General features: G+C 29.5%; 1 protein-coding gene across 3 annotated transcripts; it reads right to left on the reverse strand.

Moving 5' to 3' along the window:
* Positions 1-7,747: 7,747 nt before the first annotated feature.
* Positions 7,748-11,341, reverse strand: LOC109801722 (xyloglucan endotransglucosylase/hydrolase protein 2). 3 transcript variants are annotated; one of them, XM_083072595.1, is made up of 5 exons: positions 11,214-11,341; positions 10,900-11,060; positions 10,456-10,556; positions 10,097-10,302; positions 7,748-8,390 (listed from the first exon to the last, which is right to left on the reverse strand). In XM_083072595.1, the coding sequence occupies exons 1-5, from the start codon at positions 11,228-11,230 to the stop codon at positions 8,018-8,020; spliced, it is 858 nt and encodes a 285-aa protein (XP_082928721.1). In that variant the 5' UTR covers positions 11,231-11,341; the 3' UTR covers positions 7,748-8,017. The 3 variants fall into 3 exon arrangements, with proteins under 3 accessions (XP_082928721.1, XP_020218426.1, XP_082928722.1); XM_020362837.3 differs by having other exon boundaries at positions 11,163-11,323; XM_083072596.1 differs by lacking the exons at positions 10,456-10,556; positions 11,214-11,341 and having other exon boundaries at positions 10,900-11,036.
* Positions 11,342-16,125: the final 4,784 nt, after the last annotated feature.

Below are 16,125 nucleotides of genomic sequence, written 5' to 3' on the forward strand. Positions count from 1 at the left end.
ATCCCAAAATAAAATAAACTAAGTAGTTAAAGCTTGGTTATCATGTTTTGGTTATTAATTTTTCACCAAACTATTCACTTAATAAATTGCTTAGTCAATTATTTGTTATTTTCACTACGAATTTTTTATTTCTCTTTACAACATCTAGCTTTGTACATGGGAGTGAGGGGTTGGTTTCTATGTGCTTTAGTTTCATAAATGTTGTTGAAGAGAGTATGAATTGGTTGGTGCAATGTGTGTTATTATTTTTGACCTTTTCCCTTCAATGTTTGGAGGCATCACAATTTTTTATTCAATGGTTATATTTTTGTGTCTATGTGTGTGTGTGTGATGTCAATACTAAATATATAATACTTTATCATATTTTGCTTGAAGGATGTGGTTTTGTTAAATACTCTCACAGACAGTGATTTAAAAATCGGACCGAACCGGCCGGTCGGACCGGTTGGACCGGGAACCGGTGGTCCAGCCGGTCTGAATCTTAAGTTGGATCGGTTATGCAGTCGACCCGTTTCAAACCGGATTGAACCGGTCAATTTTTCTGGTTCAACCGGTGAACCGGTGGGTCAAACCGGTTCAACCACTTTTTTTTCTTTTTTTTTATAAATTTTTTTAAGGAACCATAAACCACAAAAAATAATAATGAAAATTGAATCTCTTAATGGAAAAGTAAGGAGTCTTATTAAATATAACAATTACTACTTGTTCTAATATATTTGTTTGCAATATATACAACTTAAATAACTTTTATAGTATATTATTAATTTTAGATTATATATTTAATAATATAATATCTATGTAAATATTACATATATTATTTTGTGATATTAATTACAAGCATATTATATATGGACATATTATTTATATTTTTAATTTTTATTAATATATTGTTTAACATGTAATTTTTTATGTATTTTTTTACAAAATAAAAATAAAAATAATTTTAAATAAGATAGAAAAATTGAAATTTAAAATAAGATATATTGAATATGAATATTTTTTTAATAAAAATAAATAAAAATCGAGTCATGCGGTTCAACTAATGACCCACCGGTTCAACCTTTGACCCACTGACCCAGTACCTTAACCGGTTCGATGACCGGTCCGGTTTTTAAAACTATGCTCACAGAGATATAGCTTCGGCAGCTATTAATGGCCTTAATGGAACCTATACAATGAGAGTAAGAAAAAAAATTTGTATTATTTTTCCTTTAATAATTCTCATTAAGAAAACTTATTGATCCTACACAATGAGAGTAAGAATCTGTAATTTTTGTTGATCCTAATTTTTTACTTGAGCAAGTCATTTTTTTCTTTCTTGTCAAGTTTTTTGATTTATTAAACAAGTTAAATTGTATATATATCCACTCTACTTAAGCAACACAATTGAGTAGAATAGTGTACCATATAATTTCTATTTGAGATATATATATATATATATATATATATATATATATATATATATATATATATATGTTTATTACAGGTAATCAGAAAGAATCTAAAAAATAAATGAAGCTCTTTTTTAAATGCAATATTCATCAGTTGTACACAAATCTACATCGGTTGTCAGTAAAATTGATGTAGATTTTAACACAAATCTACATCGGTTGTCAGCAAAATCGATGTAGATTTTGCATAAATCTACATCAGTTTCAAAATTAATGTAGAAATGTATGTATTTCTGAGTCGTCCTTTTCTACATTGGTTTTAGAATCGATGTAGATTATCTCATAGAACCGATATAGATAATACATCTTGTAGTAGTGACGTGACATGCACACATTTCAATTATAAGGTTTCTTACAAATCACTAATTAGCTTCTTTGTTAACTCTTATGAGTCTTACATTCACATAGCCCTCTTCCATTACCAAAATCTTTATTAAATTAAGTTAAATTAATGAACTTATGGTGAGCACAAGAGAAACGCAAACGTGCTTTCTAGAAGCACAAGCATGTTTTGCTCAAAACATGGCCAAGCTTGTCTCCAACCATGAGCCTACTTCCTCACTAAACCCAATATCGATGTGGATCCCTTTAAGCATGGTTGTGGTTCACTTAGTCGACCCAACACAGTCGTGCTTCCCTAAAGCGTAGTCTTTGTGCCTTTTACACAGATGTGCTTCACTTAAGCATGACCAAGCTTATCATTCAAGTGTTGCAAAATCACTTCAGACTTGGCTAATTCACACATTGTTATCACCCTGTCTTTCTCTATTTTGCATCACAACATAAAATTATTCAATACTTGAATTTCAAAATTAAACATCATATGCCAATAATTTTCAAAATCAAGCAAATCAAACGAAATCCCCAAATTATGCATACAACTACAATCCTCAACAGAGAGAACATAAATAATCACAATTCAAGAGATTTATCATCAAACAAGCATGACAGTCTAAAACATCATACATCTCATCAAATGCTTCAAAATAAATCTTGAAGAGACTTAGGAATTGTCTCACTACCCATACCCCTCATATGTGTCCACAAGGTAAGACAATTTCACTCCCTCTCTTACCTTAGATGGCAATCTCCAAGTGTGGAGACACTAGTAGAAAATTAGTATACTACGTCACCTATTTTACGTCGGACATACAAATACTTGACGTAATAAAAATGCGGTGGCATGTTTGGTAATTTTTGTTAAATTATTTACGTCAGACCTCCTAGGGTCCGACGTAAATTTTAACATCTACGTCGGCTATGCATTGTGTACGACGTAGATGTTAAAATTTACGCCAGACCCTACTAGGGCCGACGTAAATAATCAACATGACCCCCTAAAAGAAGGTTTACACTAGCTGGAGATTTGGAGATTTCAAAAACTTCCTTCTCCCGCGCGTTATGTAATGGAGAAATCCCTCCGCCTCCTACTCCTTCCTTCCTTATAATTTTTCTGACATTTCAGTCTCTATTCATACGGCAAATGGGGGAGGAAGCAAAACAGGTGATATAACCTTTCTGTTGACATTGTGATTTCCTAGTGAAACTTTTTTTCTTGCTGATAGTGTTATAACTTGGTCAACATTAATTAGTCTTGTACTTATTATGTGTGTTCCTTTTTATATTTTGAGTAGGAACAACCAGTGGCTGAAGCCAAGCCTGAGGAGAACAGAGAAGAGAAGTCAAAGGAAAAACCAGAAGAGAAAGAAAGATACTAGAAAGGAAAGTTGAATAGTGTCACACAAAAGCTCACTTTTCTTGAAACAGTGAGATAATAACATTGCAGTAAGAATTGTAGACCAAATGGTAGGCAATAAGAACACAATGCATTTTTATATTATAGTTTGTCTCAACAATTGAGACTACATCCAGTTCTTTATTCAAACAAATCAAGTTTCACTATCTTATCCAAGATACAAGTATTATTTACCAAGTCACTTCTAACTCAGCTTTAAGTTTTCTTTGACTTGTCTCTTCAAGCTATTACCCAAGTATTCTTTTTACATAAAGCCTCTCCAAGCTTTAACATCGAGTATTCTTTTATAGAAAAGTCTCTCTAAGCTCAAACCCAATAACTTGAAGTTACAAAGATTTATAGAGTTGCTTCATCTTCCTTTCAAGATATAATATAACAAGAAAAGTACAAAGATTTTTACAAAAAGAAAGAATATAGCTTTTTACAATCAAATTTTTTTTTTTGAACTCTAAACATTTTTTATATGGCTTTAGTTAAGATCACCATTGCAAATCTTTGAGCTTATCTCTCATGGTTTACTTCATCGGTCTTCATGATTTGCATCTTAAGGAGAAAAGTCTTTATTGGTGTAATAAATACTTGCACTGATTTGTCACTTTAAAGAAGCTACTTATCATCTTTTTGGGTACCAAGTGGGTAAAACCATGCATATGCCAAGTTGTCATAGTGATGAAATAGCTTTTAACTGCAATTTTTCATGTTTACATGGATTTGTTTGTCCTTTTCTAATGCAAAGCATGACTTTATTATTTTCTTTTTGTAAAAATGTAGGTACCGAGGAAGTATTTTTAAATTTGATTTGTTAATGAAACATTCAGACATGGTCAATTTCTTGTTTAGAGATCACAAATCATAAAGATTTAATGCATATCTCTTTTCATATCTAAAGGTTCTTCTTAGCAACAAGATTGTCATAATGTAGCTTTCATCTTTACAAAGATTTGTCTTACTGAGAGGTTGCATCTTACTAAACAATTCATCTAGTCATTTTAAAAACTTATTCTATTGATAAAAAATCTCTTTGTTTGTTAATAGTAAAACTTTAAATAAGAAGAATTTCAGATTGTCTTTTGACATAACACTAAGGTATCTGTGCGATCCTATCATTTCAAATCTAGTCCATGTACTCCTCGGGGTTCTCCTCTCAAATTTCCTCCATGAGTGTTTTAAGCTTTAAAAATCAAACTTTTTATGACATAAAACCTCCTCTACTCACTTTTTTAATAAGACTCTAGGTTAGTCTTAAGAGGTCAAATTCAAAAGTTTCTCTTTTAACCCACGACTTAATCTCTATTTTATTTTATTAATAAAAAATATTTTATTTATATCACAAGTTCAATTAACTTAATTAATTAAACTTATAATATAAATTGTATTTAAAAACTTTATTTTATTTATTTATTAAAAAAAAAAGATGTTACAGTGGTGATGACAATTTCAATGATATGGTAATGATAATAACAATGATCAAAAGCAACTTCAATGATGACAATACATGATAATTTTATTTGGAATCTTTTAATTCTAAACATTTATTCCAATTTCAGAGTTTGGGACTCAACATTCTTATTATTATTACATAAGAATGACATTCTTATAACATATGTTAAATATATATATATATATATATATATATTAATTAGGTGGGAGTATATTAACATTTTCCTAAAAATATTTCGAAATATTTTAAAGAACAAAACACACATTTTATCAATTAAAATAATAAACATTAAAAAAAAAAAAATCATGCACAGCCGCTCTACCTATAGCCACATTATTCCACTAGCCACACCCACACCAGAGTCGTCATCCTTTTCTTTTTCAAGGCATAGCAAAGTAAACCACCTTCTTTTCCATCCTAATAACACCACTTTCTTTTCCATTTCACGATTCTCTTCCTCCACCTTAGCCTCATGCTTCATCAGCTCGAGTCAAAACAAATTTATTTCTCACCTCCTACCTTAAAATGCAAATGTGCTCCTCTTCTTTCTCCTCCAAATTTGTCTTTTCTCATCTTATGTTTTTAAAATTTAAAACAGTGTAATTTGAATTGATGTAAAAAGCCTTTTTATAAAATCTATTTTAGAACCAATGTAAAATATATATTTTTTAATTACAAAAATGTCACTGAATTATTTCCTACACTGATTGTTACAAAATTGTTGTATAAAAGGGGATATAAAATGATGGTTTTGCACTAGTAGTGAAACAAGGTAATTTACATGTAAAAGAATTATTTGTGGATTTTCTTTTCAAATATTATTTTTAAATTAGTAAAAATATATATAAACCAATAATAAATAGATTTGTAAGAAATCTTTTATAAATCGTTGCAATTTTGTTTTTAAAAAATTAATAGCTTATTGCAAATATAAATTTGTAAGAAAAATCATAAGAAATGTATAAGGAATTTGGTCAGCAAAGAGATTGTGCAAGTGCTATGTATACAGGAGACTAAAAGATCAAAGATTAGCAAGTTACTTTGTTAGTCATTGCGGGCTGATTGCCAGGTTGAGTCAGTAGTGGCTCCAGTAGTCAACACAACTAGTACTCTTTTATGCTTGTGGAATAGAGATTGTTTGGAGTTAATAAACCGATTTTCGAGCGTAGGATACATATATATATATATATATATATATATATATATATATATATATATATATATATATATATATATATATATATATATATATATATATATGGAAAGAATTTGGAAGTCGAGATGAATGCATATCACTATAGTGAATGTTTATGCCCCGTGTGGCACAATACAAAAAAGGGAGCTTTGGGAAGAGTTGAAACAAAGAAGATTAAATAGCAACAATGTTGTTGGTAGAATATATGCATTGTTGGTAGAATACATGCATACATACTTTATTTGTAGAATAGTGTGAGTCTATTTAGATAAGTCTCAAAGATCATCTACTTAGACTTTGGGATGTTATGGTGGGGAATCTCTTACAAGCGGTATGAGATAATCGTGACCAGTTGTAACACTTTGATAGCACCTTGATAGACATCCTCTAGTTGAGGATGGTTCAAGGAGAATCATCGAAGGGAGTTGGTCAATACACTGGAGGGAGTCGTCTCATTTCATGATTCGTAGGCTATTTTGAATTGAGGATGACAAGGAGATTTGCTAACACATACAGGTAGAATTAGATACATGCATTTGCTTGACTCCTTTGTATATTAATTGTAATTGTTTGGGTTGTTTGATTGAGGTCTAAAGTGAATTGAGGTAGTTGAGATGTATGTTGTCTTGCCGATGAATAATTGTGAATGCTTATGTGTAGCCTAAATATGATGTATGTATGTTAGTATTACTATTATATACTTTATATATATTGTACATAGTGGCAGATCTTCTTGGTGATAGTGGCTCCCCCAAAATTTTCTATATATATATATATATTAATATTATATTTGTATAATTATTTTATGAAATGATTAGTGATGATAATACTTTTTTTTTGGATTTCATTATTATTATATATGTTTATTTTGAGTAGAGAAAATGAGAAATTTTTTTATTTTTTTAATTAGTAAAAAATTTAATTTATATATAAAAATTTAATTTGACACCCCTAAATTTTTTATCTAAGTTTCATCACTGATTGTACATGTACGATATGTATTCTTAGTCTTTTTGCATTGTTTTGTTTGTGTTTGGACTTTTTTCCATTTGTAGACTTAGATGTGGTACAAGAAGAGGAGTTTGATGAAGGCAAAGCTTAATGCTTCACTAGTATTGGAAACTTCTCTGATAATGTGACATCGAGGTGAAAAGTTTATTATTTTTATTAATAGTCAAAGTTAATTTTTGTGTAATGACATTTTTTTATGTTGAAAGTTTGTGTAAATAGGCAAGTTGTGTCTCGTTTTAGAATTTATACAGATATTTGGCTTACTTTATTCAAGAGTTTTATTTAGAGAGATGTGAACCCTTTTATTGTAAAACAATAATTAATTAAGAACTTCATTATACCTTTAAAATTTCAATTGTTTTATTAATTCTTTTTATTAAATAGTATTTGGAGTAGAAGAATGTTGTGCACATTAGGTGTGGTCAACCATAATATATATCAACTAAGTCTATATGGAATTAACTCGTCACTTTCCTTTCAAACATTGTGCACCCTGCCAACACTTAATTAAGAATTTCAACCCCCAACCTCATGACTTACTTAGTGGCCACTTTACAAATAGTATAGTTTGGTGAAACCTAGGTTAGTTTATAATTTGTATTTATCCGATTTCAAATTAAAACTCACCAGGAACAGATAGTAAGAATTTAAGGTTTTCATCACTTGTAAATAAGTTTTAGTGTCTTTACCTTTTAATATATTCCTTTATTTTCTGAGAAAAAAAACTAGAAAACTAAAATTACATATATGTAATATTTCAACTAACCTTATTCATGTAAGAACCCTCCCTTTTCCTATTTATTAAATGAGATAAACACATTCCATTTCTCTATCTTCATTGTAAACCCTAACCTCCACCAATCGTGTCACCGAACAATCGCTACAAATATTAATTAGAGTTTTCACCAAATGTTCTTAAGATTTATTTGAGCAAACTTTTTCAAAAATATTTTTAGAAGAGAAGAATGATAAATAAAATAAATTAATTTTTTTATAAGTTAAATTAACTTATACATAAATTGATCTATAGAAATTTTATTTTACTGACTATTTTAAAAATGTGTTTTTAACTTATGAATCAACATTTATAAATACATTTGCTGGTTTAATTTTCTTCCTTATTTTTTTAAAAGTTTAGATTTACTAGTCGTGTTATCAATAACCTAATTAATTTGACATTCTTTATGCAGCTCTCCTCTGTCAGAACAGTAGTCATACAGCAAATGTTTCTTCCTCACATCTTCATATGCTTTTTGTTGTTGAGGGTTTAGTTGCCAATGTTTGTGATCATTCCACCATAAATGAGGAGAATAGCAGACATGTTTGTTTCGATTTAGGGTTTGGCAGCCATGAATGTTGAAACCTTGAAAATGAGCCGTGAAGGGTGCTTGCTTCCAGTCAATTCTCTTCCCATTAGACGCCCAAGGTTCACCATTCCATATGCTAGCCGTAACGCGCATTTGTTGTGATGGGAAACTCACTCCCACCTTGGAGTTGTTCTTGAATACTCTAATTGGTATTCCATCCACATAAAACCTGAAAATATTGATGAAGTACCGGAAAATTAAATTAAGGGATAGATTGACTATTTCAATTCTTGAATACGAAGCTATATTTTGTTCTTTACGACATAATGGCTTTGAGTAAAATTAAAAACTATTTTTATCTATAAATATTTAGTGTAAGTAATACATAAATATATTTGTAGTTATAATTATTTGATGTAGAAAAGACATAAAAAGTTGTTACTATACAACTTAGAAAATAAATGGATAAGTACGAGTATTTGTGTATTACTTATATTTATAAATCTACTCATTTATAACTCTTGCGCAATAGTAATCTAAGTATATCTAACAGGCCTAATTCAATTGAATGACCTAGGTGTATGAGTATTATAAACTTCACTAGTATAATGAGTTAGATTCCACGAATTAAAATAAAAAATAATAATAAAAAAAAAAAAAGCAATTCAGGTATGAGAAGTACATTAATTTCATAATCTGGAATTAATGATAAAAGGCTGTAAACTGTTGGTTAGAAATGATAATTTGTAATAATTTTAAACAACCCATTTAAAAAATTGAAAATGGAATCACATTTACCGAGATGAAAAGCAAATACACACAACTTTCTCCCCCATTTTGAATCAATAGACATTAACGGGGATGTTAGCCTCATATGTACTAGTGTTAAAAGAGACTCTGTGTAATTAAAAAATAAAAAATAAAAGGTGAGCAGTTAAGAATTAAAGAGTGACTAAGTAGTGGGTGGTTAAAAGAGAAGTATTAATAATTTATAGATTAATTTAAAAATTAATTACAAAGATAAACTTAAAAACAAATTGTGTACATCAAAAAACAGTATCACTTTTATTATATTTATAGATTTATACATTATAGATATATCAATCTAGAAAGTAATTAACTTATACTTGTATAAGGCTTTCTATATTATATAAATGTGATTTTTAATAATTATTTACATTGTCTTATTTGGTTTGGTTAAATTCTGCCAAAATTAAATGATCATAAAAATTAATTAAATGAATTGTTTTTAAATATTTAACATCTATGTATTGTATGAATTATATATATGTATATATATATATGGATATAAACTAATACTTTATGTATACAAGCGTTTGTTATATGTATTTAAATAATAAGAACTTTTATTATTGATGTATTTTGAGATAAAATTATCAAACAAAAAATTATTAAATAATATAATAGTTATTATAACATAAAAATGATATAAATTAATCTCTTCTTATCAACCATGAATAGATGGTCAAAATTAAAAATAATTAAAGGTAACATAGTCACTTAAAATAGTGGTATATATATTTATCCTTTAATTTTAACCATTCAAATATAATACAATAGTTTATATTTATTATTCTTATTTTTATGATAACAAAAATTGTCACTTGAAAAAGATTTATATTTCATAATACGCAAATTTTCTCACAATTTTAAAAACACTGGAAATGATTAATATACTCAAGGTTGTCTCAACTGTGAATAATAGTTATAAACTACTTTGATGAACGCAAACATACTGTGTCCGAAATGTTTCCTAATACATACACGTAAAGAAAAAGCTATTGTTTTTTCAATTAGCTGATCCACGACCATATTTATGAAAAGCAGATAGGAGTTTAAATCAGATAGATATTTACACCACTTCATAAAGACTATATTATTGAGATCTTTTATTCCAGAAGAGAAACAGCTTACACTATTTGATGTTGGTTCCAAAGGACTCCATAGATATGAAAATCAATTGATGGATCAAACCAGAGGCTATGCCTTTGCTCTCTTCCTCCTTCATCATTTGCAAAAACATTGGTTTGCAACGTATAAGGCTTTCCATTGTTTCCCAAGAATTCAAAGTCAATCTCATCATGTTTTGCTCCAATATGTTCATAGGCCGTTGAAGTAAGCTAAAATTAGAGTGAGAAAAACATGAGGGGAATAAAAATAAAAAATAAAAAATAAAAAAAAAAGACACTCAATTTAATTTTGCAGATGAAATTGAGGTATGTATAGAAGAGTATAGCTAGCCTTAAGAACTCAATCAAAGGTAAAATTCACACATAAAAGGCTGTCACAACTCCTCTAGAGTCCTTGTTGGGTATCTTTATTCTCATTTGAAAGAATCCAGAAGCATAGTTCAATTTTGATCCGAAGCCAGCACCTACAAGTTAATTAAACAAAAATTACGAAATTTTAAAACTAAACTATACCACTCTATTTTCATAGTATAAGCTACTAGACACATGTATTCGCTAAATTAACTCCAATATTATAGAATGATTTATGTAATTAATTTCTATACCTTATTTTTCTAGTATATATATGAATACTCACTTGTTCCCAGAGCACAACAGACATTACATTTGTACAAAATCATTATTAAAATCAATAGCATGTGATTTTTATGTACGAGCAAAATCACATGCAGATAAATAATTAGAGCGCACGGTTAAAGAGACTCTTCTTGTCTTTAATCAAACACGTAATTCTATATACATACAAACCTGAAGTTTTATCAATTGAGAGTTGAACTTCTCTACCATTTTGTAGAAAAAAGACGTGATGATTTCCCCATACAACCTTGTAGTTCTGGTGGAAGTTGACTTCAACAGCTTTGCTAGCATATATTATGGTCAGGGCGACGAAGAGAGTGACATAGCATAAGCTGCAGAAAAATTAATTATATGATCGGTTCAAAAATTACAAAATTAGCAAATAGAATTTAAAGACAAAAAGCACTATGATACTTAGATACGTGCATACGCACTTTTGTTGCTTGTGCAGATGAGCCATTGTGTCTAACAAAGTACAACTCTACCTGTTTCTTGTGATCATTGTAATTTATAGCAATGATTGTGGATTATATAGAGAGTGTGATCACATACAGGACAATGAATCTTAACTACATTTCCATGTCAAAGAAAAACTTTGGGTGAGGAAGAAGTAAAAGTGTAAAGGAGCACACAAGTTGTGGTTCTTAAGCATGTGAGTGTCCTATTTATTCCTTCAAGTTGGTGCATTTTCACGTTACTCTTGTGCCTTATGAAAGGCCCTTGCTCGAAACTATGTACCACCCCTATAAAGTTCAATATCTAGTGGCGTCTCCCTAGTGTTTACGTACACGTAAATAGATATGCTCTATCAATTTCTATGATCATATAGTGCATTATCCAGATTTCTTTCGCATTTTTCATGCAAAAGAATGAATTCACTTTGCTTATTAATTAAAAAAAAATATGTATATTATCCGGACTTTGGTTCTCCTTCTTGTATCTTCTACTTTAAAAAGAAAAAGAAAGAAAAATTCTAAGTATTAATTTCACTTGATACGAATATATAGTTTTTTTTTTTTTACCAAACTTTAAGGATGCTACTATTAAATTGGATTTACATTCACCAGGAAAAAATAACTATTCCATGTAAATAAGACATTATTTTCTAATATTATTGTCTTTTAGTGAAGGATTTATACTCTAAAAATAAAGGTGGTCATCTTAATTGTTAATGAAAAATTAAAAATAATGTATTTATATATAGCAAATGGATTTATTAATTATCATCATAAACAATTCTGAAGGAACAAAATATAAGAAATAAATTTTATTTTTGACGTGCAAGGAGATCCTTAGTCGTACTGTGATCTAATTAATTTGCGAGAAAAAGTGATGAATCTCCTGTTTGCTTTCGCATGTTGCTCTATTAAATTACTTTCAGTATTTGACACATAATATGGTGAAAAGAATATCAACCTAAATTTTTCTCTAAAAAAAAAAAGAATATACACATAAATAATTCTAAGTATTTAAGAAACGTTGGACTAAAGATAATAAAATAAAATTTTAATTAATTAAAAGTAAATAAAGAGGAGGTGAAATGTATAAAACTAATTAAAAGTGTCAACTGGAACGTAATATTTAATTTAAAAAATAAAAGAAGTTTATTTAAGAAGCGCCATTTAAATTAGAATTTTTTATTTTTTGGACAGTGTCCAAATTAGAATTAGAGAGAAGGAAAACTTATGTTTTATCAGATAATCAAAAATATCCCTAATGATATCTTGATGTCTAATATTGGCCATTTAAAATATGAGATAAGTTTCACGTGATAGTCTTTCTTCATGTACAAAAAATGTGACTAAGTTTAGGCAAGGCAACATAACAAGACATTGAAATACATACGCCATTCTAATGAAGAAAACTCCAATTTTTTATACAAACCACCTCAAACATCTAACTTTTATCAAATGTATCACGCCAAGGCCAACCATCACATGAATTTTCTGTCGAAAACCTCGTTCCTCTGAATCCATAACCAAATAACGTTAACCCTAGCTACTATTCAAATCATAAGCAAAGCATGGTTTTCCTTACCTTTTAATGGTCCTTGGAATCGGATAGAAATAAAACAAATTTTGGGGCCTCGATAGATTTTATTCGGAGCCAGTAAAAGATACGATTCCTAATCTGAATAAAATAGTAAAAGTCAGCAAACGTAATGTGATAGTTAAATTATTAAAACTAGTTTATAGCTGAAACTTATATATAAATCATAAGTTGAAAGAGGTTTTTTTTTCTTTTTTCCTACAACTATAAGTTAAAAGAGTTAAAAATTGAAAATTTTTTGTAAGTTGACTAATTGAATCGAAAGGATTTAGATAAGCTAATCGATATGAGTAAAATGATATATATAAAAATGACATATTTAGTTATTTGAAAATCAAATCAAATAGATTAATGGGGATAAAAATGAAAAATAAAAGTTAAAAACATAAAATCAAAGTTATTATATATATATATATATATATATATATATATATATATATATATATAACTTAAAATAAACTCCGATAACAAACAGGCTTATTTCAACTAAATTAAGCTAGTCAATATCTTGCTAGCACACTTATCTCACACATATTAGTATGTTGGGGAGAAATTAAATTCTCCCATTTTAGTTGTTTTATTGAAAAAAAAAATTGTTCAGTCAAAAACTTAAATTTGTAAATAGTTTTTTTTTTAAAACAATTGTTCTTATGAAACTTATGATTATTCTCGATAGTTTTTTTCTTAAAATGATTTCCTAAATAAAAATTGATTATTTTTGCTGTATTCAAATAAAATTAAACATCTTAAAATTATTTATTAACAAATTTATCCAAACAAATTTTTATTTTGGTTATAATTGATTATTTACATGATTGATTGTTGAAATATTAATCTAATTTTCATGAGATTTACCAATCTTGTCTATATCTCTAATATTTTCTTTTTCACTACTTCCGAACAAGATTGTTCCTTCATAAAGTTGGAAGTCTAGGAATATAGACCTTTTTATCGTCATGTGTTGTAAGAAACAACTACCCAAGTACCAATATGCATTCCTCCCTTTTCCATTAAGGATATCTACAATAAAAATTATTGAAATTTTGGTACTTAAATCTTTTTGGATCCTTATTTGTTAGTACTCTTGACCTTAGACTTTTTTTTCAACTTCATTTTAAGAGTACATATGTTGGTAAGACAACTATTTTTACTACAGACATTGCAAAAAATCTTAGGTTTGGAGAAAGATGTTTCTGATTCCTCTTTCTCAAATCTAATATCACTATTGTTAATAATGGTAACCTTCCATGCTTGAACAGCATGTTCATTTTAGAATATCCATCAACAAACTTGGCAAAATGTTTCCTAAGTTGTAGGTTTTTCAGTTTGTAATATTGTAACCTTGGGTTGTTCATTGGTTGTGGTGTTGTATTTGAGATTTTGGATCTCTCTAGCAGTGTATAACAGATTGTTCTTGAACTTTTCATTTTTTCAAAATAACAGTTTATATTTTTCTTTAATTTTTTTGTACTCAAGATTGATCATGTGAGATTTTGTTAGGAGACTCTCATATGACATTTATTCTTCATCAAAGTTGTCAAAAAAACTAGAATAAGAGTTAAAGTTAGATTCGAACTTTGGCATTGTTACATCTGTATCTTTCATAAGACAGATGTTTGTGACACCCTTACTACCCCCAACATATATAATGTAATAATAAAAAAACTTATAAATAAATTTTTCAATTTCGGTAAAAGGGTTCACATGAGAATCTTAAAAATTATCCTTCAATAACCACAATAACAAAAATGAAACGCAACAGTTTTCAAATTATTTTCACAAATAACATTTACAATAAAAACCTATGTTCTAAAAAAATCCTTTGCCCCGATGTCACAATATCAGAGCATCCCGATAATTCAACCGTTGGCATTCTAGATACCACTCGTAGCCAGATCTTCCTCACCTAAAATGTCTACAAATCGCACGGTGAGAAAAGAAAACATCTATATATATAGCACATAAGAAAACACAATATATTATCTCATTATAATTTAATATTCATAAATATTTCAACATATCGTATTTCAATCAATCATGCATTGTCATCACGTCATAATTCTCAATCACACCAATCATCACAAATCTTGCACTTCACACTATGCCAAGGTCACGCTACCCATTTAACAATCTCGAGTCGTGCTCACCCTTGATATAACACTGTGCCAAGGTCACATTATCCCTATCCTAGGGCCGTGCTCACCCCTGACATGTTAACCAAGGTCACGATACCCACGTAACAATCCAGATCCGTTCTCACCCCTGATATAACACTGTGCCAAGGTCACGTTACCCCTAACCTAGGGTCGTGCTCACCCCTGACATGTTAACCAAGGTCACGATACTCATGTAACAATCTCGGGTCGTGCTCACCCCTGGTCATAGGTGTGAAGAACCACAACCACATCTCATTCACATTCCACATAACATCTCATAGTTCAATTCCATACACATATCAGATAAGTCCAAAATAATGGGTTTCATACATATCAAGCAATTCACATTTAAATCATCAATTTTTTTATCAAACAATGATATTCATAAATTAATATAATAATCAATAGAATTAGCAACTTAATATAATTTCAGCATAAACAGTAAAACCCCCCAATTTTTCCAAAACCTAGCTCACAGGCACTTTTCTACAATTTCGTTCTCTCTCCCGGATCATCATTCTTACAATTTAAATACATATTTCTAATCCTCAACACATACGGAATCTAATGGTATAATTAATTCCTCAAACAGAAATAATCCAATTTTTCCAAAACCTAACCTACAGACACTTTTCTATAATTTCGTTCTCTCTCCTAGAGCATCATTTTTACAAACAAATCATATATTTGTTGTCCTAAATATATATAGAATCAAATAATGTCAATAATTCTTCAAACAGAAATAATTCTAAAATTACTCATAATCCTAAAGGGTTTTTCCTCTACCCAATTCCCTCATGTAACTCTATATATAAATAATTCCCTTTTCCCCCATACCTGGATATGAAGAAGCTGAATCTAGATATGTAGAAGCTGAATCTACACTAGATCTGGTTGATCTCCCTCGCTGGGTTCCCCTCGGTCTGAAGCAAAAAGTAGAGGAAAGAAGAGAGAGAGCAGAAGAAAAGAAATCAGAAATGAGAGGTGTGCTTTTTGGGAGTGGCAAACAGCTCTATTTATAGGCTTTTTACGCCGGAACGGCCCGTTCCAAACCCGGAACGGCCCGTTCCGGACCCTTAAAACATGGCTAAAAATCACATCTAGAGCGGCCCGTTCCAAAACCAGAACGGCCCGTTCTGGTGTGCATTAATTACTCACAACGGTCATAATTTTAAGAACGCCCCGTTCCAAG

Source organism: Cajanus cajan, chromosome 4 (genome assembly GCF_000230855.2).
Source record: "Cajanus cajan strain Asha chromosome 4, NIPB_CcT2T_4, whole genome shotgun sequence".
NCBI lineage: Eukaryota > Viridiplantae > Streptophyta > Magnoliopsida > Fabales > Fabaceae > Cajanus > Cajanus cajan.

Bases quoted from the DNA above. Each gene is read 5' to 3' on its own strand.
- LOC109801722 (XM_020362837.3), bottom strand. From the start codon at position 11,188: ATGGCTCATCTGCACAAGCAACAAAA. The intron at 11,061-11,162 runs GTGCGTATGCAC...ATTTTTCTGCAG, and splicing joins CATCTGCACAAGCAACAAAA to CTTATGCTATGTCACTCTCT. The intron at 8,391-10,096 runs GTAAGCTGTTTC...CAATATTTTCAG, and splicing joins TGGAACCAACATCAAATAGT to GTTTTATGTGGATGGAATAC.